Consider the following 24,021-nt stretch of genomic DNA (forward strand, 5'->3'; position numbering starts at 1 on the left):
CTCCTCACCAAAAAACATAGGTGCAAATAATGGGAAATTTAGGGCAAAGGAGGAGAGTTCAAGATTTTAAAACACAAAAGAAAAAAAGCTCTATTTAACTAGGGAATTGTAATAATTTAGATACTATTAATTGTATATTGTGTTGAAAGCAGAAATGGTTAAGTTGTGGTTTGGAGGAATATATGGGGGAAATTATTTGGTTTATTATTATTGGTAAATATAATTAATTGATTTGTAAGAAATTGGATTGCATGGAAATAATTGGAATATTCATGTTCATATTGATTAATATACAAAAAAGATAGTTATGTAACTAATTGATCTATATTAAAATGTTGAATTTATATTAAACAACTGTATTACATAATTACATAATTAACCAATGTGAGGATGGATATAAAAATAGATGACAATGGGAAGGGATATAATATAGAATAAAAAGGGAAAATTGAATTTGATTAAGATTAGAGATGAGGATGAAGGGTAATATTGGTTTTTTTAAAAAAATAGATGAGGAATAAATATGGCAAAAAGGAAATATAGAAATTGTAAATTTAATTGAAATGACTAAACACTGTTTAAATTTGTGAACTGTCCAAATACTCTGTTCAAAGAAAATACATTGTATGTTTGTATGTGTGTTTCTAACTATTGCTATTTATTCATATTTGTTCTTTTTTATTCTTTAAAGTTTAACAATTCATTCTTTATCTTAATATCTTTATATTTGTTTGGGGTTGGCTTTCTTCCCATTCATCTTTTTTATTGTACAGCAATCTTTCTCCTCAAACCTACCACCTCTCTCTTTCCTTTCCTTTCCCCACTCTTCTCCTCCCTACTTCCTCTTCCTTTCTACTTCTCCTCCTCTTTTCCTCCCTCTCTTACCCTCACTCCTACTCTAATTTCCCTTCCCTTCCTTCATCCCTCTCTATTGCTGTATCCTTTTATGCATATGGACTACTCAGAGGGCTGAAAAAGTTATTTTTGACTGGTCCTCGCACTTTTGACCAGTCCTCAAACTTACGACTGTACTCTCATTTTATGTTTTTGGCCTATCTTGTCACCATGGTGAAAAGAAGCAGTTGTGGGACTTCCGGTTTGCTGTTTGTCGCTGCCAGACGTTCCTTTGGGATCGTCAGCTTCCATCGCCTGTCAGAGCCGCCTTCACAACGGAATGGCGGCTCGAAAAAACTCCGTTTCCATGAGGAAACGGAGATAGAGCCGGCAGGGGTGGGTAGAACTCTCTGCGGAGTCCCAAAAGTTTTTCCTTTACTTTTGGGACGGAGCGGATGAGATGCCCCGTATCCCCAGCCGCTGCTCCGGGCTTTGGGAGACCTCTGCTGATGCAGAGCCAGGCGTCAAAAGCAAGCCTGCAAATTTAACAGACTACTCAAAGAAAATGTGAGCTGGACCTGTAATACTGAACCGCAAGTATTTTACTGATTTTTTTAAAAAATTACTTAAGAGAGAGGAGGAAAAGAAAGAGGAAAAAAAGCCTTTTAAAATGGCGTCGGCTGGAGGAGAGGCTGAAAGGGAAAGTCCTTCCGTTTTCTATTACCACAATGTAGCGGAATAAATACCACTGGCTACATTTGTAGACAAAACTTCGCTCCTGTGTCTTTTTCTCTTTTTCTTCCCTTGGAGACTTGATATTGTTGTTGATTGGAAAGAAGTCCTTTTTTTTTTCTTTCTTGCTTTTTTTTTAACAAAGCCTGCCTGGGCGGAAACATGGCACTGAGACTCATAAAGTCAGATAAACAAGAAGGGGGGGGGATTCCCCCACCAATAACTTAAAGGAACAAGTCTTAATTCTTCAGTCTCAGAAACCTGATTTTAATATAATAGAATTTTTTATAGAGGAGATTGAAAGAAGGGAGGAGATTGTGAATCAGCAACTTGAAAAATTTAAGCAGGAAATTAAAGAATTGGTGAAATCCAAGTTTGATTCTTTGGAGAAAAAATTCTCAAAAGTGGCTAATGGTTTTACAGAATTTATGATACAGTTGGACACAAATACTAATGTACTAGAGTCTAAAATGGAAGAAATTCAAGATAAATTGGACAATAGAATTCAAAAAATTGAAAATGATTTGACAAACACTCAGGATAATAGCTTAGAAGAAAAACCTAAAATGGATGCTGATCAAAAGTATGGTAATGCAGAAAATCTGCAACAGAAGATTGAAAAAGAGATTTTAATGGTACAATATAATTTCACAGAATATGCGATAAGATTAAGAGGTTTGCAGGAAAATAATAGAGATGATTTAAGGAAAATATCTTCTGAATTTCTAGCTGGGATTCTAAAGGTTCAACCTGACGAAGTGTTTTGTAGGATTGACAGAGTTTATCGAATTAACTCCTGGATTGCCAAGCAAAGGCAATTGCCTAGAGATGTGGTGATTTATTTTACAGATAAAGAAATTAGGAATAATATCGTGCAAAATTCCTTCAATTCTAATTTGCAATTGTATGGAAGAAAGATTTGGATTTACAAGGAACTCCCACCTAAGATATTGATGGAAAGGAAGAAATTTGGTTTTCTGGTGAATGAGTTAAAAAAGAGAAATATCCCATTCAGGTGGGACGCCCCAGTTGGTATTATATTTAGATACCAAGGAGAAAGATATCAGCTAAATACTGTTGAAAGAGCGGAAGAATTTTATCAAAATAGGTTGAAAATGAACTTAACATCTTCAGGTATAATACAGGATAAGCAGAAGGAGCCAGAAATAAAGGTAAAATATCGAATTACAGAGACTGTACCAGATGAATTGCCTTTGGATTTATTGGATACCCCAGCTGGACTATCTACAAATTTGAGAGAAGTGGCATCTAACCTTAATGTGATGACTTATCAAGGCAAGGATAAGCATGGAAACCAATTAGGGGATATACAAGGGATAAAAAAGAAACATGAGATACAAAAACAAAACCAACAAGACCAATCTACAAAGCAGAATAAAAACCGACCAGATGATACACAATTTGTAGAAAGGAAACCAGGATGGAAACCAAACCCACAAAAAGAAAAGAAAAAAAGAAATAGGTGGCATAAAAATAGAAATTTCTAAATCAGGCAACAGTGAAGCCAGTGACTTTAAAATATGAATGATTATGTGTAAACACACAAGAGGCGACGTATTGGTTAATATCATCCTGAGGATTGTGGCAGATCTCTGCATGGCCGTAATCTGGGGACGTGAAACGAGCCTTAAACTGATGGATTTGAATTATCCATTTTGGAATTTCTTTTTGTGTTGATAAACATATTATATTATCTTGAATCACAAGGCAAGAGAATTATGCTGGGGCATGCAGAAGATCGGGTTGTTACCCACTACGATGATGGGAGTTAATAATCCTGATGAAACCCACAATTATTACTATATGGAATATAATTATAATGTCACTCGGGTGGTTGTTTTTACTTTTATACATATAAGAAGATATTTACTACTGATGGGGGCAGATATGATTGAAGATCCTGAATAAACTGTTGCACCAGCAAGCTATGTTACCCGATTATGGATGTTGGTTCTACCAATCCAGTGGAAAGACCTCAAAGAAGATACTATATGGATTATAAATTTAAAGTCATTGTCTTTTCTTTTTTTTTATTTAGATATAATGGAAAATATAGACATATATTTTTAAGTAGTGTGGGCAGTGAATCAAAGATATTAAGAAATGTTGTGTATGGTAATTTTGCATGATAGTGGGTGAATAAGCTAGTTAGTAGATTGATTAGTCTAAGAAAAGGGATTTTTAAGTGATATATTTAGGGGAGTGGAGGAAATGGATAGAGTGGAATAAATGTTAACTAGATTTTATGGGGAAGGCCGCTTTGAAATGTTATAGTAATATATATAGAAGATTAAATGTTAAAGTAGGACTTATCGTATAGTTTTAAAGTGGAGAAGTTATTCTATAATGTCATAGTATAATGTCTTTTTTTTTTTCCTTTCTTTTCTCTTTTCTGAAATGTATGGATAAAGGGGGATGTTATAATATTAATAATATTTTTAGTAAGTAAAGGTCAATATCTAGAGGAGGGAGTAAGTAAGCTGTTATGAATTAGGGTTTTTTTTTGTTATGAAGAAGTCACAGGGGGGGATGGGTGGGGAGGGGGGGTTAGGGAGGGGGAGGGAGAGGGGGAAAAAAAAGGGGGGAAATTTGTATTTGAAAACTTTTTCAATAATAAAAAAAAAAAGAAGCAGTTGTGAAATGAGTGACATGGTTGTTAAGAATGCTGCACGGGCATAAATGTGAGGATGGTCATAAGTGTGAGGACCAGTCAAAAATGCGAGGACCTGTCAGAAATGACTTTTTTCAGCCCTCTGAGTAGTCCCTATACACATAGCCATGGCCACCCGGTCACATGACCAGCTAGCCACGCCCACCCAGTCATATAACCTCCAAGCCACGCCCACAAAACAAACCACGCCCACAGAACCGGTAGTAAAAAAATTTAGAACCCACCCCTGGTTAGGGGTCACCACAACATGAGGAACTGTATTAAAGGGTCGCGGCATTAGGAAGGTTAAGAACCACTGACTTAATTAGTTTTATGATGCCAAGTTGCTATTTTAAAATGGTTTGATTTTGAATGCTTTTCCACCCTTAAAATTATTATGGTAAGTTGTTGGAAGCTGTTTAACTCAGAAAAGAACTATTATTTCAAATCAACTTACGTGATTAGCAGTATAGAGCCAATACTGAGGTGATGGTGCACATTTTGGTGCAATTCTTCCGGAGGACAAGCCAAGCTGCTCTCTAACTCAAAAACATAGGAACATTGCTTTATCTTCTCCTTCTCTTCTGCCACCATGGTGAAGCCAGTCTGTTTAGAAATGGTAAGAGTCTAATGTCATACTAATCAATGTTCAACTGCCCCCTCCACTCAAGATATTCAGCAACAGGGTGCCCCACAATTTTCACAATCCTATTGTGCCCTGATTCATACACATGGCATGTGGACTGAAACTACCAAGAGGTAGTTCAGCACTATATAGAGAGCTGCAGTTTCCATTTCCCTAGGCTAAGGCATTACTAAAAAGTTCTAATATAGTCTCTATGATGTGCCTTTTTCTTACTTAATGCTCTCAGTATTATATCTTACAGTACACGCTGTAATTTGATATGTAATATATAATTTTCATATGTAATTTTCATATGAAATGCATAGCCTTTCTTTTCCCAATCAACTTCAGTTCTGATGTTATGTAGCATGTAACCAATACTGCAAATAGTATGGTAACGGCTGAGTTATGTACTAGTTTTTTTTAACATAATTCATTTTTACTGCCCCCGTTCTTATACTCACTGCTAATGTTGTTCGGTTGCAGATAATCATTACTAAAGCTTTCCTGTCTTCCTGTGTACAATGTCTATCATAGGGATCGCCACTCTGATATATCAGCATAATCCAGCTAGCTGCCAAATTAGAAATATAAGAGATTCAATGAGGCATGAGTATAATTATAAGGATGCTCAATAGATCTGTTCAAAATTATGTCTTACTTCCATTTGCAAGATGGGTCTCATTGATTCGTCCTATTACTTTTTGTTTGTTGTTTATCTTACTGATCTGCACCAGGCCAGAATTGGTCATATTGCTGAAGACTTCCCGACATATCCTCAGTCTGTAAATGTAGTGGCCCTCATCATTCTTGCTTTCTGTTTCAAAACTGCAAAGAAATGCCAATTTAGAACATATTATATAGAATCAGGACTGAATGTGACCTCAGAGGTCTTCTAGTCCAATCCCCTGCTCAAGATAGGAGCCTTATATATGATTCCAATCAAATTGTTGTCCAGACTATTTTTGAAAACTAGCACCCACATTTACACAGTTTACCCTCATTTATACATTTACAACCACATTTAGACCAATATGGGTCATTCCATATCAAGTGGTCTGATTTCAGAAAAGTGCCCAGCTGAACCATTACAGATTTTGATGAAATTTGGTGTGAACATGCACACACATCCCAATGAGCATTGATAGTGTTACGTTTGCCAATGCAATACTTGTGGAGATATAGTCATTTATATGACCCCATACCGCAGCCTTCGACAGTATGACTGAGGTTTCAGCAACTTTGAGACATAATATCTCCGGCAATATTTTGTTGAGAGAAACAAAACTTGGCCATCTTGTAGAACTTCTTGTGCTCTATTAAACAAAATAATAAAAACATTATCATGTGCGATCTCCATCTAGATAATTTGGAGCAAATTTGGCCGAAAATGTTTGGCTTCTTACATCTCTAGAAGGAAAGGTATGAGAAACGTGAAACCTTGTGCGTAATAACTTAGCAACACAACCTTGTCGAATATAAAATTTCATTTTCCTACTGCTTTCCAATAGTTCACAAATTGAGTGTAAAGGTGATGGTTTTCGTAAAAATGCCAAAAATAGGGTATTTTTAGCCTGCTTTTACAAAAAAAGACCTGAAAACTGTTAAATCATTCTCATTAGAAAGAAATGTTTCAACCCCCCTAAAAAAATAGGGTTGGTGTTTCATTGCTGACGTTATAAAGCCCTAAAAATAGGGACAAAGTTGAGGACGTTGCTATGGCAGCATCACATGCATTCTATTATTGTTTCATCTTGTTTGTTTTATATAGACATCATTACTACTATTATATTGCGTTGGTCCATGGTGACATTGTCACTACCAGTTCAAGCACTTGACCCAGCAACCTCATTGCCATAGGGGGCATGCTTGATAGCCATGCAATACCAGCCAAGGGTGGATTTCTTGGTTCAGGATCCCAAGCCTGTAGTTTGGTTTCTACCTTGTATGGTTTAGCGTTGCTTCTGGGAACTGCTAATGTCGACCTTCAGTTACATCGTCAGGTTGACAGTATCAATTCCCAGAAGCAACACTAAAGAACGTGTGTAAATTCAATAATAAATCATTGGAATTTGGCAGTTCATACAAACAGTACAGACTTTGACTAGGGAACCATATAAGATACCCACTTTAGGCTTGGGAACCTAAGATGAGATGCCCAATTGCCGGCTTGGGAACCGGACGGGGGTTTGAAACATGCTCTTTAAATGAGAATGATTTAAGAGTTTCCAGAAGGTCTTTTTTCGTAAAAGCGGGCTGAAAATACCCTATTTTTGGCGTTTTTACAAAAACCATCACCTTTACACTCAATTTGTGAACTTTTGGAAAGCAGTAGTAGAATGAAATTTTATATTCAACAACCTTGTGTTGCTAAGTTATTATGCACAAGGTTTCACGTTTCTCATACCTTTCCTTCCAGAGATATAAGAAGCCAAACTTTACCCTTTTTCCACGTCGCAGTCATTTTCGGCCAACTTTGCTCCAAATTATCTAGATGGAGATCACTCATGAGAATGTTTTTATTATTTTGTTTAATAGAGCACAACAAGTTGTACAAGATGGCCAAGTTTTGTTTCCTTCAACAAAATATTGCCCGAGATATTGTGTCTCAAATTTGCTGAAACCTCAGAGTCATACTGTCGAAGGCTGCAGTATAGGGTCATACAAATGACTATATCTCTGCAAGTACTGCATCGGCAAATGTAATACTTTATCAATATTCATTGGGGACGTGTGTGCATGTTCACACCAAATTTCATCAAAGTCCGTAATGGTCGAGCTGGGAGCTGCAGACCACTTGACATGGAAGGACCTATATACGAAAATAAAAACAGTAAGAAAGCTAGCAATATTTGCCTGGTATATTTCTTATAATGCTAATTTTATCTTTACCTCTCAAATGAAGGAATAATTAATAGCCAGAATACAATTAACACTGTGAATCAAACTTCATTACAAAAAGAGCATCATCTCTCCTTCTAGATCAAATGAGAAACATGAAATCTTGAACTACAGTGCATTCAGAAAGTATTCAACCCCCTTCACTTTTGTCAATTTTGAACAATGAATCTGCATACAAACGGGAGGTTGAACAACTAGCCTTGTGGTGCAAGGAGAAAAATCTTGAACTAAATGCACTCAAAACCGTAGAAATGATGGTGGATTTTAGAAGAAAACCTCCTATACTACTACCTCTTTACAATACTAGACAACACAGTATCATCAGTAGTCCTTCAAGTTTCTAGGTTCTATCATATCTCAAGACTTAAAATAGACACCTAACATCAAAAACGTCATCAAAGAAGCTCAACAAAGAATGTTCTTTCTGCGCCAACTCAGAAAGCTCAAACTGCCCAAAGAGCTGCTGATCCAGTTCCACAGAGGAATTATTGAGTCTGTCATCTGCACCTCCATAACTGTCTGGTTTGATTCTGCAACCCAACAAGACAGACACAGACTTCAACAGATAATTAGAACTGCAGACAAAATTGCTACCGTGTTTCCCCAAAAATAAGACCCTGTCTTATATTTTTTTGAACCCTGAAATAAGCACTTGGCCTTATTGCCATGTGCTCAAAAGCCCGATTGGCCTTATTATCAGGGGATGCCTTATTTTGGGTACCAATCTGCCTTCCATTGAGGATCTGTATACTGCACCAGTCAAAAAGAGGGCTATGAAAATATCTACAGACCCCTCACATCCTGGACATAAATTGTTTCAACTTCTACCCTCAAAACGACGCTATAGAGCACTGCACACCAGAACAACTAGACACAAGGACAGTTTTTTCCCGAATGCCATCAATATGCTTAACAATTAATTCCCACAATACTATCAAATAATTTACTAAGACTGTATTACTATTATTCTTCTCTTCCTTACTAGTATCTATCTCTTTCCACTTACTACTATAACCATGTTTCTTGTATCTTTCAATTTATATTGTTTTTGTTTCCTACTACAATTTGATAGCTTATTAGTAACCTTGACTATCACTAACTGTTGTATCTTTTTATTCTTGATGAATGTATTTTATTCTCTTTATGTACACTGAGAGCATATACACCAAAGACAAATTCTTTGTGTGTCCAATCACACTTGGCCAATAAAGAATTCTATTCTATTCTAGTCTAGTCTATTCGATTTGATTCGATTCTGATTCTACAGTTGTTGAAATTCATTTTTTTCTCATTAATCTACATTCAGTACCTCATGACAAAGTAAAAATAGAATTTTAGAAATGTCTGTAAATTTATTAAAAATAAAAAACTGATATATCACATTGGCATAAGTATTCAGACCCTTTGCAACAACACTTGAAACTTAGCTCCCATGCCTCCCATTTCTCCTGATCGTTACCGACATGTTTCTATACCTTGACTGAAGTCAACCTGTGGTAAATGTAATTGATTGGACATGATTTGAAAAAGCACACACTCTATAGAAGGTCTCACAGTTGACAATGTGTACTGTAACAGAGCAAAAACCATGAGGTCAAAGGAACTGCCTGGAGAGCTCAGAGACAGAATTATTGCAAGGCATAGATCTGGGGAAGGCTACAATAAAATTTCTGCTGCACTGAAAGGTCCTAAGAGCACAGCAGCCTCCATAATTCTCAAATGGAAGAAGTTTGGCACAAACAGGACTCTTTCAAGAGCTGGCCACCCAGTCAAACATAGCAATCGGGGGAGAAGGGCTTTAGTAAGAAAGGTGACCAAGAACCCGATGGTCACTCTGACTGAGCTCCAGAGATCCTGTGTGGAGATGGGACAGAATTCCAGAAGAACAACCATTACTGCAGCCCTCCACCCATCTGGGCTTTATGGCAGAGTGGCTAGATGGAAGCCTCTCCTCAGTGCAAAATATATGAAAGCCCACTTGGAGTTCGCAAAACAGCACCTGAAGGACTCTCGTGTGAAGACTGTGAAGAACAAGATTCTCTGGTCTGATGAAACCAAGATTGAACTCTTTGGCCTCAATTCTAAACATTATATCTGGAGGAAACCAGGCACCTGTCATCACCTACCCAATATCATCCCAACAATGAAGCATGGTGGTGGTAGCATCATGCTGTGTGGGTGTTTTTCAGCAGCATGGACTGGGAGACTGGTCAAGGCTGAGGGAAAGTGGAATGTAGCAAAGTACAGGGATATCCTCAATGTAAACCTGGCCCACAGCACTCAGGACCTCAGACTGGGCCAAAGGTTCACTTTCCAACATGACAACAATCCTAAGCACATAGCCAAGACCAGACAGGAGTGGCTTAGCTTCAACTTGTGAATGTCCTAGTGTGGCCCAGCCAGAGCCCAGACTTGAACCCTATTGAACATCTCTGGAGGGACCTAAAAATGGCTGTCCACCAACGGTTGCCATCCAACCTGACTGAGCTTGAGAGGATTTGCAAGAAAGAATGGCAGAAAATCCCTCCTCAATCAAGGTGTGCAATGCTTATCATGTCATACCCAAAAAGACTTGAGGCTGCAATTACTGCCATAGGTACTTCAACAAAGTAGTGAGTAAAGGGTCTGAATACTTATGCCAATGTGATATTTCAATTTTTTCTTTTTAATAAATTTAAAGACATTTCTAAAATTGTTTTCTGTTTTCACTTTGTCATTATGGGGTTCTGAGTGTAGATTAATGAGGAAAAAAATGAATTTCAATAACTGTAGAATCAGGTTGCAACATAACAAAATTACAAAAGTAAAGGGGGTCTGAATATCTTCTGAATGCACTGTATATTAAAATATAAAATATGTTACTTGCATAAATTTCCTTTAAATATTTTTTTCAGATTTGGTATCTGAGAAGTGTGGAAACACTGAGAAAGGATTAAAATTAGCATGACATGTATATAACACATAAAGAGGTTACATAAAGACAGGATAACACCTAAGGAGGTTACATAAAGACTCCCAAGAGTCCCTTGGGAGTTGGGCAGCATAGAAATGCGACAAAATAAATAAATAAATAAATAAATAAATAAATAAATAAATAAATAAATAAATAAATAAATAAATAACTAACTAACTAACTAACCTTTATTTTCAATAGCCTCATGAAAACCAGAATCTTGGGTATGGTGATGTTACAGATTTCTAAAAGCAATTTTTTCCTCAAAGTTGAAATTATGATTAATATCGATCTCTATTAATTAGAGCATTAGAAAGCATTCTACTGGCAATATCAATTCAGCATATTTTCTTACTCACTACAATGCTTTCTACTTCTGTCATTCAAAGGAGTGCAACATTGCCTAGTCTTATTTGTTTGATCTGAAATTTATTGACACTGTACCTTTGATTGAAAAGTGGCTTCAGTCTGTTCATCAATGCTAGTTCTTTTGAGGATTCTTGTTCCCGTTCCCCAAGAAGGTCACACGTCTTTTCTTCTGCCATCACAGTGATTATAATGGCTAGTATTACAGCATGGGAGAAAGCATGAACCAGGAACATTCTATAAACAGGAATTTACAGAAAGTGAGGAAAATAAGTTTCAAAAAACTATAATATGTCTGTTAATGCTTCTGACACATAAATTCTGAATTAAGCAAACTGTTTCAGCCTTCACAACTCGAAATTAAGAGAAGAATAGGAAAAGAATATGGAGCATTACTGGTCTCATAAAAATAAAGTGGAATGAGATACTTCTGAAACAAAAGGGAAATTACGTTTATGGAATGGAAATTTCAATTGCTGTATGATAGCACTATCCTTGCCACACTTTCCTTAGTGTCCATTATATACTTTCTTTAGTGTCCTTTAATGGAGGGCGGAAAGCCAGATTAATTAGATGGTTCTCTTTCTCAGAAAATCCATACTAACTATCCTCTGCAGGATACCAATGAAGAAAAAATCTGGTCATACCAATTTCAGAAAGTTATTCAGCTGACACTTTGCTAAGTCTCTGTGGTAGAACACTTAGAAAGTTATTTTTTGAAGTAGGTGTAGGAGAAGCTTGAGGTGTCAAAATCTAAGAAACCTGGAGAAAGCTGTAGTGCAGAGAATTTCAAGACAGAAATTGTTTGGACCACTATACTTGTTAGTTGCTGTAATCAGAGTTATATTTTATCCACTGAAACTGAGACTTATTACCATATATTAATGAGGTGCAATTTCTGCAGATCTCTTGTATGATAAAGTAGAGAATGATGGAATGTTTGGCATTAGAAAACTGACCACAATCCTAACTATACTCACAATCTTATGCTAGGTGGTAATTTACAAAGCATTCTACTGGCATTTCTGTTTTTTGCTCTGCCTTCCATTTTATTGATGGAATCTGTGACTATTACCTTTGGAAGGCCAGTAAATGAACAATTATTCTGGAGAAGGAAATAAACTGGTACTACTGGAACACATGGATGCGGTGGCTCAGTGGCTAAGACACTGAGCTTCTCGATCCAAAGGTCATCAGGGATTCAGTGGTTCGAATCCCTAGTGCCACATAACAGGGTGAGCTTCCGTTACTTGTCCCAGCTTCTGCCAACCTAGCAGTTCGAAAGCATTTAAAAAATGCAAGTAGAAAAATAGGGACCACCTTTGGTGGGAAGGTAACAGCGTTCCATGTGCCTTTGGCGTTTAGTCATGCCTCCCACGACCACGGAGACATCTTCGCACAGCGCTGGTTCTTCGGTTTTGAAACGGAGATGAGCACCGCCCCCTAGAGTTGGGAATGACTAGCACATATGCATAAGGGGAACCTTTACTTTTACCTTTTACTGGAAGACATATAAAGAAATTAATCTGATAGACCCCTGGATTGTACAAAGCCTTTTAAATTTGTATTTTACAATTTCTCTACAGACAGAGTTCAGAAACGGGAAAAGCCTATGCAATTGATATTCCAATAAAATACACTGTGTGCACAATTATTAGGCAAATGAGTATTTTGACTATATCATTATTTTCATGTATATTTTCCACCTCCAAGCTGTATAAAGCCAAATGCTTAGTGGATATAAGCATATCAGGTGAGATCAAGACCCTTTATCAAGGTGTGCATAATTATTAGGCAGTTTCTTTTCCTCAGGCAAAATGAGCCAAAAAAGGAGATTTAACTGACTCTGAAGTCAAAAATAGTCTTTCAGAGGGATGCAGCACTCTTGAAATTGCTAAGATATTGGGACATGATCACAGAACCATCAAATGTTTTGTTGCAAATAGTCAACAGGGTTGCAAGAAACATGTTGAGAAAAAAAGATGCACATTAACTGCCAAAGATTTGAGAAGAATCAAATGTGAATCAGGTCTATTCTGATTCTGAAGTTCTTCTTTTTGACAGAACTGAGGATTGGTTGGCCACATTCATCTTTCATATAATAATCATACAGAACAGCTCTGGAAACTTCAGACTGTCATTTTTTTTGTGTGTACTTCAACCAACTATAGCATACCAGGACACCTATAGATACTATTCTCTGCACTCGGCAACTCCTTTTTTCCTAAAGTAGTAATTTTTAAAAAATAAAAGCTGAATTTCAAATAAAAACCAGCTTCTATCTCTATTCAGAAAAATTCTTATAGTTATATAGGCATTCTTAGAAAAAATGCTGCTCACTGCCATTTATAAATGATTGCACTTGAGCAAGAAAAAAGAGGCAAAATTGGGAGAGGGGTTAGTGGTAGAAAAATGACATATTAATAGTGTAAGGATTGCCTCTTCCTCTAACTTAAGAAAGTGAAAACTCTTGAAACGTAGTATTTCAAAAGGAACCTTTTATTAAGTAGAAGTGACAGCAATGGATTCAAAGCAAGATCTGAATACCCTTAGGCAAGACAAGTAGGATTAAAGCAGTAGAGACCCCTCCCATTAGCCAGAATGCAGATTTTAGCCAATACACAAGTGTGAAGATGTTTTCTTTATCAGCTGCCCTGAGAACTGGATAAGTATGCATTCCTATTGCTATCCTCCGTTATCCTTTAAAGTGAAACAACCTACATGGCCATCATAAACATTCCCCAAAGGTAAGGAGATCTCAGGGCACTTCGGCACCAGGATATGTGTTGACACAGAAAAATGCCAATAAATCCAGGGGCCCCCTTCTCCCAATTGAATGGCAGTATCACTTTTAGGGGTCTGACAAATAGTTTCCTTATGGATGTTTTCATTTCAAAACACTCATCACAGCCACTACTTTGCAAACGAACATCACTGATGGCTCTCAAAATTCCACAAGTACTCTCTTCACGCACAACAGCTAAAAATTTGTATTGGGATTTTAAAATATGAATTGTCTGTCCATTAACAATGCAAAAATGTATTTGCAAGTCTGATAACCTTCAATTTGGCCACATGGTGGTGAATAGTAGCAGTTACAACCCTACGCAGAACGCATCACAAAGGTCTAATTGCATCTTTAAAAACCCTGCTTAAATCTGTGTATGTACACATTCTGCTTAAAGAAAATAAATATATGCAACAACTGAGGCAATCAACACAGACTACAATTGGCCAAGCAGGAACAAGCCTGGGATTCCTTAGTCCAGGGATCCTCAAACTACGGTCCGCGGGCCGGATATGGCCTGAAGCAATTCGAGCCCACGCTGCACCATGAGGCTGCCCTTCCCACATAACCCTGCCCACCCCCCGGCCCCTGACCTTTGGCCAAGAAGACTTAATTGGTGGGCAGCTGTGGTGAGCAGAGTGGTGCGAGCCCAGTGGGCTGCAACTGGAAGGTTAGGCCAATTGTAGAGGAGGGAAATCTGCTCCGGGCCCACTGCGCTAGGCGAGGCTCAGCTGCCTTTTGTTGCTCTGGGCTGGGCAGCAGTTCGGTTTTCCCAGCTGGCCATGACCCCTGATCCCCACCTCCCCTTTCTCCCATGGCTGGTGATAGAGAGGAAGGTGAGCCATTGTCGTTCATCCCTCCCCCAGCCCAGACTCTCCGCAGCTGCTGGGCCTCACCTGCTGCAGCTGCCAGTACTCAGGGAGCACGAGGCTGCGCTGCCTGCATTGCTCCTCTGCCAGCTGACTTCCCCGCTGGACCACGCCCTTCGGCTGAGTGAAGCCTTACTTTCGTGGACAGCTGCTGTGACCAGAGCTTTGCGAGCCCCATGGGCTGGAACTGGAAAGTAAGGCCAACAGCGGGGGAGGGAAATCCGCTCTGGACCCACCGTGCAAGGCTGAAGGCACCCTCAGGGGGGGTTGTGGACAGCAAGCCTCAGCCACCTTTCGGGCCTGCCTCTTGGCTTCCGTGGGGCCTCCAGGTGCCCGCCGCACTCTCGCCTTCCCCTCCACCTCGGGCCCCGCATCCAGCCCACGACCAGGAGATGTGTCACCCAGTGCAGCGCTCTTCCTTGAGGGCTGCCTGTTCACCCATCCACCAGCTGGACTGGTCTGGAAGCAGCACATCCTTGACCTCCTCCCGCCTAGCTGCTGGCTCCTTGACAGGAGCAGAGCCTGCTGGTTGGAGCAAGGGGAACTGCAGTGCTGGGCTGCCACGGCTGCAAGTGCCAAGGCATAGCTAGAATTGGAAGAAAAGGCTGTGTGGCTGTGGCAGAAAGAACCGGAGCAACACCCGGCAGTTTGGATGAGAAGGCGCGAGCGAGGCAGCAGCTGCTCTCACCAGTAACTGAGCCCACCACGCCAATTTCCTTGGCACTCGCAGCCGCAGCAGCCTAGCACTGCAGTTCCCCTCGCTCCAACCAGCAGCCTCTGCTCGCATCAAGGAGCCGACGGCTGGGCGGGAGGAGGACAAGGACACGCGCAAGGTGACACGCTGCTTCCAGGCCAGTTTGGGGAGCGACCCAAGAGCCACACAGGAACAGCTCACCCAAAAGAACTAAGGCAAAGCCTTGCAGCTTTTATCTGCTGGCTGGCCTCTGGGTAAGGCCCCTCCTCCTCCTCCTCCCCACTTCCAGCAGTGTACTGTTTTTCCAAACACCCAGGCCAGGCAGCAATTCCCAGGAAGGCGCCCCGATCAAGGAGGCTCAGGCTTATCCTGCGGCTTGCATAAACCGCTCCCGCACCTTTCAAAATAGCCATCCGGCACTTCCATTGGGCGCCGAAGGCCAGCAAATGGCTCTTCTGAAAAGGGGGAGGGGAGAGGCAGGCACGCCGGCGGAGACGGGCTTTGGTTGCTCGTTCTGCTGCGACCCCAAACGACTGGCCTTGGCTGCCCCTCACAGGCGCTCTGTCCACCGGGGGAACCAAAGTGGCAAAATGCCGCCTTCCACTGGCCCTGCATCCCTGGGCGGAGCTCCAGGCAGAGGGGCTTGCTTTGGCCCTAGGCTGGAGCAGTGAGAAGGCAATGGCATGAAGGGAAGCCACGTGGCCTAGCTGTTGCAACCTGCAAGAAAATAACCATTTTTGGTGCCACCGGCATGATGGGCCTGCCCATCCTGGTGCAAGCCCTGGAGGCGGATGAGTCAGGGGAGGGGGCATCAATCTGGGGGGCAGAACAGGGGGGACCTGTGAAGGGGCTGCGAAAGGATGCGTTTGGGATGCGGCCGCTTCCCTGGAGAAAGTGGCGCAGCTGCTGACAATTTGGGGGGGGGCGAGTACCAAAGGAGCAGCTCCTCGCATTGTGGCTGCTGCAATGAATATGAGACGCCCAGCCAATATTTTGAGCATGGTTAACATCTCCAGCCTAATTTTATTTATTTATTTATTTGTTTTAATTTGTATACCGCCCTTCTCCAACAGGACTCAGGGCGGTGAACAGTCAGAATAAAACAGAACATACAAAATTTAAAAAACAATTTAAAATAATTAAATATTTTTGGCCGCAATTTAAAACAAACCCAATTAAAATCAATTTAAAATTAACCAAAACTATGGGGTCAAGCCAGCCCAGCTAGGTGAAATAAATACGTTTTTAGGGCCCGACGAAAAGTCCGGAGGTCTGGTATTGTATGTATCTCTGGGGGGAGGTTGTTCCAGAGGGCGGGCGCCACCACTGTTTGGTGGACGGCACCCTGAGGAGGCCCTCTGTGCGAGCGTACTGGCCGGTGGGAGGCTATTGGAGGCAGAAAGCGGTCTCGTAAATACCCCGGCCCTAAGCCGTGGAGCGCTTTAAAGGTGGTCACCAACACCTTGAAGCACACCCGGAAGACCATCGGGAGCCAGTGCAGCTCACGCAGGAGAGGTGTCACATGGGAGCGCCCCGTTGCTCCCATAATCCCCCGCGCGGCTGCATTCTAGACCAGCTGGAGCCTCCGGGTGCACCCCAGGGGGAGCTCCATGTAGAGAGCATTGCAGTAGTCCAGGTGGGAGGTGACGAGTGCCTGAGTGACCGTGTGTAGGGAGTCCCGATCTAGAAAGGGACGCAACTGGCGTATCAGGCGAACCTGATGAAAAATCCTCCCGGTCACGGCCGTCAAGTGCTCTTCTAAAGACAGCCGTGCATCCAGGAGGACGCCCAAGTTGTGAGCCCTCTCCGTGGGGGCCAGTGATTCGCCCCCAATAGCCAGCGATGGCACCAGCTGGCTATATCGGGACACCGGAAGCCACAGCCACTTGGTCTTGGAAGGGTTGAGTCGGAGCCTGTTTCTCCCCATCCAGGCCCGCATAGCCTCCAGGCACTGGGACATCACTTCAAGGGCATCGTTGGGGTGGCCTGGGGTGGAGATGTACAGCTGGGTGTCGTCAGCGTACTGATGGAACTCCACCCCGAAGCAACGGATGATCTCACCCAGCGGCTTTACATAAATGTTGAACAGAAGGGGCGAGAGGACCAACCCTTGTGGCACCCCATAAGCAAGGCGCCTCGGGGTCGACCACTGCCCCCCTGTCAACACAGATTGCGACCAGTCAGAGAGATAGGAGGAGAACCACCGCAGAACGGTGCCCCCCCACCCCCAGCCCCTTCAACCGGTGCAACATGATACCATGGTTGATGGTATCAAAAGCCGCTGAGAGATCTAACAGGACCAGGATAGAGGAGCAACCCCTATTCCAAGCCCTCCAGAGATCATCCACCAACGTGACCAATGCCGTTTCCGTGCTGTACTCAGGCTGGAAGCCGGACTGGAGCGGGTCTAGATAGACAGCTTCATCCAGGTACTGGGGAAGCTGCTGCGCTACCACACTCTCAACAACCTTCGCAACGAAGCGAAGGTTGGAGACTGGACGATAGTTAGCCAAAACAGCTGGATCCAGAGAGGGCTTCTTGAGGAGGGACCTCACAACCGCTTCTTTCAAAGCGGCCGGCAGGACCCCCTCACTCAGAGAAGCGTTAACAATCCTCTGGAGCCAGCCTCGTGTAACCTCCCGGGAAGCCAGTACCAACCAGGAGGGACACGGATCCAATAAACATGTGGTCGCGTCAGCTGTCCCAGGATCCTGTCCATGTCCTCGGGAGCCACAGGATCGAACTCCTCCCAGATAACGCTCTCAAGACCTGCCTCAGTCATCCCGTCCAGACATACCCAGTCAGAGGCCAGCCCTTCCCGAATCTGAGCGATCTTGTCATGTAGATACTGCACAAAATCTTCAGCTCGACCCTGCAAGGGGTCATCCTGCGCTCCCAGATGGAGGAGGGAGCGGGTCACCCTAAATAGGGCAGCTGGGCAATTATCTGATGACGCGATAAGAGCGACAAAATAGCTGGATTTCGCCGCTTTTATCACCACTAGGTAGGTCTTAATATGAGACCTCACCAGTGTTCGGTCAGATTCGGAGCGGCTGGTCCTCCAACTGCTCTCTAGGTGTCTTTTCCGGCGCTTCATCTCCCTCAGCTCCTCGGAGAACCAAGGAGCTAGGTGAGTTCGGGGCCGGGCACTATCCCAGGCAGCCACCAGGTCTTCAGCCGAGTCATGAACCAGAATCTCAGGGAATGGCCCAAACTCCATCTGGAACCTATCAGGATCCATCAGGCGCCTGGGGCGGAACCACCTGATCGGTCCCGGTCCCGCCTCCCTGCGGCGGGGTGCAGCGGTTAGAAAGTCTAGTCGAAGGAGCGAGTGGTCAGACCATGACAAGGGTTCGATGACTATATCCCCTGTATCAAGGCCACTCAACCACTGACCAGAGACAAAAACTAAGTCCAGAGTGTGTCCACCCGTGTGAGTGGGGTCATGAATTAACTGAGTAAGGTCCATGGCCGTCATGGAAGCCATGAACTCTCGAGCCACCTCAGACGTTTCGCCGATGGATGGCAGGTTGAAATCCCCCATGATTACAAGTCTGAGGGTATCAACCGCCACCTCGGCTATGACGTTGAGCAGCTCGGGCAGGGCCATTGCCACGTGGCAGGGAGCCAGGTACATGATCAACAAGCCCATCTGTACTCCACGGCCCCACTTCACAAAAAGGGACTCACATCCGGCTATCTGTGGAACAGTGGTCTCCCTCGGATCCAGACCTTCCTTTATGATAACCGCCACCCCCCCGCCCGTACCCTGAGCCTCGGCTGATGAAATGCACGGAAGCCTGGTGGGCACATATCCACGAGGGGAACTCCCCCCTCCTGGCCCAACCAGGTCTCTGTAATGCCTGCCAGGTCTGCTTCCCCCTCCTGAATAAGATCGTGGATGAGGGGGGCTTTATTAACAACGGACCTGGCATTGCACAACATCAGCCGAAGGCTCAGGCCCTGAGAATCTGGACAGCCTGGGGAACGAGAAAAGCATTGGGGACCGGAGTGCACAATTGCTCTAAGATAGCGAGTGCGCACTCCCCAAACATGATGTGGCCCCCGGCTTCCGCCATATCTGCCCCTCCCACTCACTATGCTGATGGAACAGCCCTCCCTAAGTTGAACTCCAACCCCCTCCCCGACCTCTGGTTCTACATCCCTAGTGTCGCAGCCCTCCGCAGAGGCTGGTCTTGAACCCGGTGGATTTCCCCCAAAACCCACCCTAATCCCCCCCGAACCCCTTAAAATTTTTGTTAAAAACCCATTTTAAAACCCACTTTAAAAAACCCTCAAACTCTTCTTTGCCGCATGCCATCTCTCGGGGCTCCAAAGCCCGTCATCAAGATAGGCCCTCGATAACGAAGAGGGCCAAACCTGCGAGAGGGGGGAATCTCGCAGAGCACGGAGTTCATTCACCGAATACATCTGGACATCAAGGGGAGGTAATGACCCATGACCAATAACCAGGGGGCAATTTTGATGTTATCACAGTCAGAAGGGGTGAAATGAACTAATGAGTTCTCTGTTAACACTCACCACACCTGTCAATTTACCAACTCCAGTTACTGCACCAGTGAACATCGCACATCCAGTCACTATCACTTCACCAATGAATCTCCCAACACCAATGACATTAGCTGGCCCTTTAAATATTGCCATGAGACCTGTGGAAAGCATGCCTTTCCTTCCCTAGGCATTGCCAACCTCTTCCCCAAGTAAAAAAAAAAACTAGAGCAAAAACTTCAATGCAGTACAGTATTAAAAAGAATAGAAAAGTGGGCTGCTGTGTATTGTTTAATGGATTGCTAAATTGGCAAAATGGACAGCTAAATTGGCCACGCCCACCCAGCCAGTCCGGCCTCCCAAAAGTTTGAGGGACTGTGAATTGGCCCAGTTTAAAAAATTTGAGGACCCCTACCTTAGACACTTTAATAAAAGTGCTGATTTACCACCAGCCTATCAGGTACTTTGAGCCGAGGGCACAGTGGCATAAGGAAACAATTAACTTAGTAGCCGTCCATTAACACCCTAATTAACTGAGGTTTCCTTGTTCTTAGTGTAGTTTTACTATGAAGAAAAATATGACCAAATGTGAAAGAAATACTTCAAGGCTAAATGCTCTGCAATACCATCTCCAAATACTTGGGGTGGCATATTGCACCTTTTCTTTCAGAATGAGAGACATGCTTTGTACTATATGACAGGGGTCCCCAACCTTTTGGACCTCAGGGACCACCAAGTTCATAATTTTAAATTTCGTGGATCACTAATACGAATCCAGCGCGCCGCTTGCTGAAGCACCTGGACTCCCAGTGACGGGATGGGGTCCTTCAGGCACTCTCCCTCCTCTCTCTCTCTCTCCCACTCTTTCTCTCTCATTCTCTCTCTCTCTCCCACTCTTTCTCTCTCATTCTCTCTCTCTCCCCCTCTTTCTTTCTCTCTCTCTCCCCTCTTTCTCTTTCCCCCCTTTCTCTCTCCCCCTCTTTCTCTTTCTCTCCCACTCTCTCTCTCATTCTGATTCTCTTTCATTGTCTCTCCCTCGTTCTGATTCTGATTCTCTCTGTCTCATTCTCTCATTCTGTCTCTTTCTCTCTCTCTCATTCTGTTTCATTCTTTCTCTCTCTTTCATTCTTTCTCTCTCTCTGTCTCATTCTGATTCTCTTTCTCTCATTCTCTCTTTCATTCTTTGTCTCTTTCTCTCTCTCTCTCTCATTCTCTCTCTCTCTCATCTCATGGGCCAGCCAGCGTCTTGGGGCTCAGAGGAAGTCAAGCATCTCCCTGAGTGACCGAGGTGCACGGAGCACCAACAACGGCCGGAAGAAGTGTGGGACCGAAGCACTACTTGAACTTGCGCGGCATGAGCATTCGCCTTGGTATATTTGCGCCAGCCGGTGGCGCAAGGCAGCCCTCATCTCCTGCCGCTTCGGACTCGGAGCGGTAAATGGTGACTGATCCGGGGAGCAGCCGGATTTTGCTCTCCATTGCGGATGCCAGATCGGCCCCCTGCAAGCTCTCATCTCTGGAGGAGCACTCCCTGAAACGGCGCTGGAAACTTTGATCAGGCTCCTCGAAAGAAACAAGAGCTTGCAGAGGGCCGATCTGGCGTCTGCAATAGAGAGCAAAATCTAGCTTCTTCTCTCTGCTGTAAGTGCAGCATCAGGATTCCGCCTTGGTATATTTGCGGCGCAAGGCAGCCCTCGTTTCCTGCCGCTTGGGACTCGGAGCGGTAAACAACGTATGGTTCGAGGAGCAGCCGGATTTTGCTCTCCATTGCAGACACCAGATTGGCTCCCTGCAAGCTCTCATCTCTCGAGGAGCCCGACCAAAGTTTCCAGCAGTGCTTCAGGGAGCGCTCCTTGAGAGACGAGAGGTTGCAGGAGGCCGATCTGGCATCCGCAATGGAGAGCAAAACCCGGCTGCTCCTCGAACCAGACGTTGTTTACCGCTCCGAGTCCCAAGCGGCAGGAAACAAGGGCTGCTTTGCGCCACTGGCTGGCGCAAATATACCGAGGCAGAATGCTGTTGCCGTGCAAATGAAAGTAGTGCTTCGCTCCTGCAGCTTCCAGCCATCGCAAACACCGCTTCTTCCCGCTTGTGCCGCCCCTCCCCCACCGCCACAACAGCACTATTCATTCCAGACAGTGAGGGCTCCTTTTTCCATATTGCACCATCTGCAAAAATGCAAAAATACAAAAATTTATCCGCGGACCACCAAAATTTTCTTGCACACCACCAGTGGTCCGTGGACCACCGGTTGGTGACCACTGCTATATTAGATGTGTTGTCTCAGAAGTTTGCCCTTCCTAATTTTGTTGCTTTAAGGCCAAACTGAATGCAATCTGACAACAATATAAACATTACTGGGGTTTCTGCCTCTTCATAGCAGCTGGTATATTACTAGTATGTAGCAATATACCAGCTCTTTCCTCCTTGGTGGCTTACAATATAGGTTGGGATATTCCATGTGACATGTAAAATACCTGGCTACATCCACCTTCTCCGGCTCGACAACCAAACTATCAAACCGCCCAATGGTCAACTACTTTAGAAAGCATATGTATTAGCTCCTTCATGAAAGCATGCCACTTTGTGCGACTCATTTAACGTGAAGCCCGTAACAGAAATAACTGCGCAAGTTTCAGAGCTATCCTAAACAGCAGAAACGAAGCGCCTGCAAAGGCAGCAGAAAACAAACAACAACGCTCGTCCATTTTGCAAAGCAAAAAGTCAAGCGGAGGAAGGAGTTGTCTGTGGCTGTCTAATACATTAAGACTCCCGTCTAATGCCGATACCACATACTACTACTTCTTCGGGTAATAGCCCCGAATCTCTCACGGAACCCTGTAACATTTCATACTCCAAAACGGTACTTCCACCCTAGCCGTTCGCTACGGTACCTGGCGAAGAAATCGAAAAACAGCGAGGCACAACCTACGCTCATCCTCTGAGGCGCGCTGAATACCGGAACCAATGTAACGGGGGAGAAGGAGTAACCATCGTCCCTGCGAGAGGATTGGCTCCTACCAACAATTTTCTCTAATCAGAGAAAATATACTCCCGGATGGTCCGCCTACGAGTCTTTCTCGCCCAATAAAAAGTGAAGATGACCCACTTTGTAGACGGTGCTCTGCCTTCAGTCACCTGATAGCGCTGTGCTCTAATGAAAAAGAGGTAAAAGAATCTATGTCATTATCCATCACGGGACCCTCACGTGCCTCTTTTATTACAGTCGTTTGCCGGGGGCGGGATCTAGGAGAGGGATTTAGTTTTAAGGTCTTATTCGTCTGGCACTGAGATTTTTGGAACGCTTGTGGGTGTCTTAAGTTTCCTTTTTGCCCTGACCACGAAGTATTGAATGGCCGTGAGAAACTGACCCTGGGAAAGGAGTGGCCGGATAGCTTCTCCAGCGAGCAAGTTGACTCTTTTGTTGACGTAGAGCCGTCATCTTTAGATACATTTTCCCTGAGACCAAAAAGTTAAGTGTCAGCTCGGCAGGGCTTTTGGTTAGAAGACTGGAGCTTTTTTTCTCTGTTTTTAAAAGTTTATGGTGACATTGCAGTCTCATTTGTCCTACATATGCAGGGAGGGTTTATCATCAGTAAGTTGGCAAGTCTTGGACTGTTATAGATTGGAGATAGATGAGTCATATCCCTCCCCCTCAGTTAAGAGAGGGCTCTTCAATTTTGACATAAATGGCCTCTTTAACCCCTCTTTCAAACCAGCGATACTCTCTGTCCAAAATATGGACTTAGTTGTCTTCAAAAGAGTGGCCTGTGTCTTTTAAATGCAGATGGACTGTTGAATCTAGTCCTGATGTGTTGTTCTCCTATGTTGTGCCATGCATTTATGAAGTGGGTGTTTCATTTCCCCAATGTACAGATCTGCACATGACTCACTGCATTTTACTGTTGCTCAGTTTCTGTCTGGGTGTTTTAACCTTGGCGTGGACAAGCCTCTGCCTTAGTGTATTCTTGGGTTTCATATGTTATGTTGGCTGCCGATCCTCGTGAGTTTTTCCCATATGCCTGAAAAGCTTATTTCATAAACGCACTGGTCACACCCATTCTCGGTTTAACAAAGGG

General features: G+C 43.4%; 1 protein-coding gene across 3 annotated transcripts in view; it reads right to left on the reverse strand.

Moving 5' to 3' along the window:
- Positions 1 to 23,135, reverse strand: part of M6PR (mannose-6-phosphate receptor, cation dependent) — a 33,165-nt gene extending 10,030 nt beyond the window's left edge. Inside the window, exons 1-5 of one of the 3 annotated variants that reach the window (XM_034404425.3) lie at positions 22,837 to 23,135; positions 11,161 to 11,319; positions 5,524 to 5,690; positions 5,327 to 5,436; positions 4,695 to 4,843 (exon numbers count right to left, since the gene is read on the reverse strand). In XM_034404425.3, coding sequence (XP_034260316.1) covers positions 4,695 to 4,843; positions 5,327 to 5,436; positions 5,524 to 5,690; positions 11,161 to 11,319; positions 22,837 to 22,880 — 629 coding nt within the window. In that variant the 5' untranslated portion in view covers positions 22,881 to 23,135. Of the gene's footprint in view, positions 1 to 4,694; positions 4,844 to 5,326; positions 5,437 to 5,523; positions 5,691 to 11,160; positions 11,320 to 12,402; positions 14,878 to 22,836 lie in introns of those variants that run through there. The other 2 variants (XM_034404426.2, XM_060690241.2) reach the window with 2 other exon arrangements.
- Between the last annotated feature and the right edge of the window lie 886 nt (positions 23,136 to 24,021).

Source organism: Pantherophis guttatus, chromosome 2, assembly GCF_059756535.1.
Source record: "Pantherophis guttatus breed Tessera chromosome 2, ASM5975653v1, whole genome shotgun sequence".
Classification (NCBI taxonomy): domain Eukaryota; kingdom Metazoa; phylum Chordata; class Lepidosauria; order Squamata; family Colubridae; genus Pantherophis; species Pantherophis guttatus.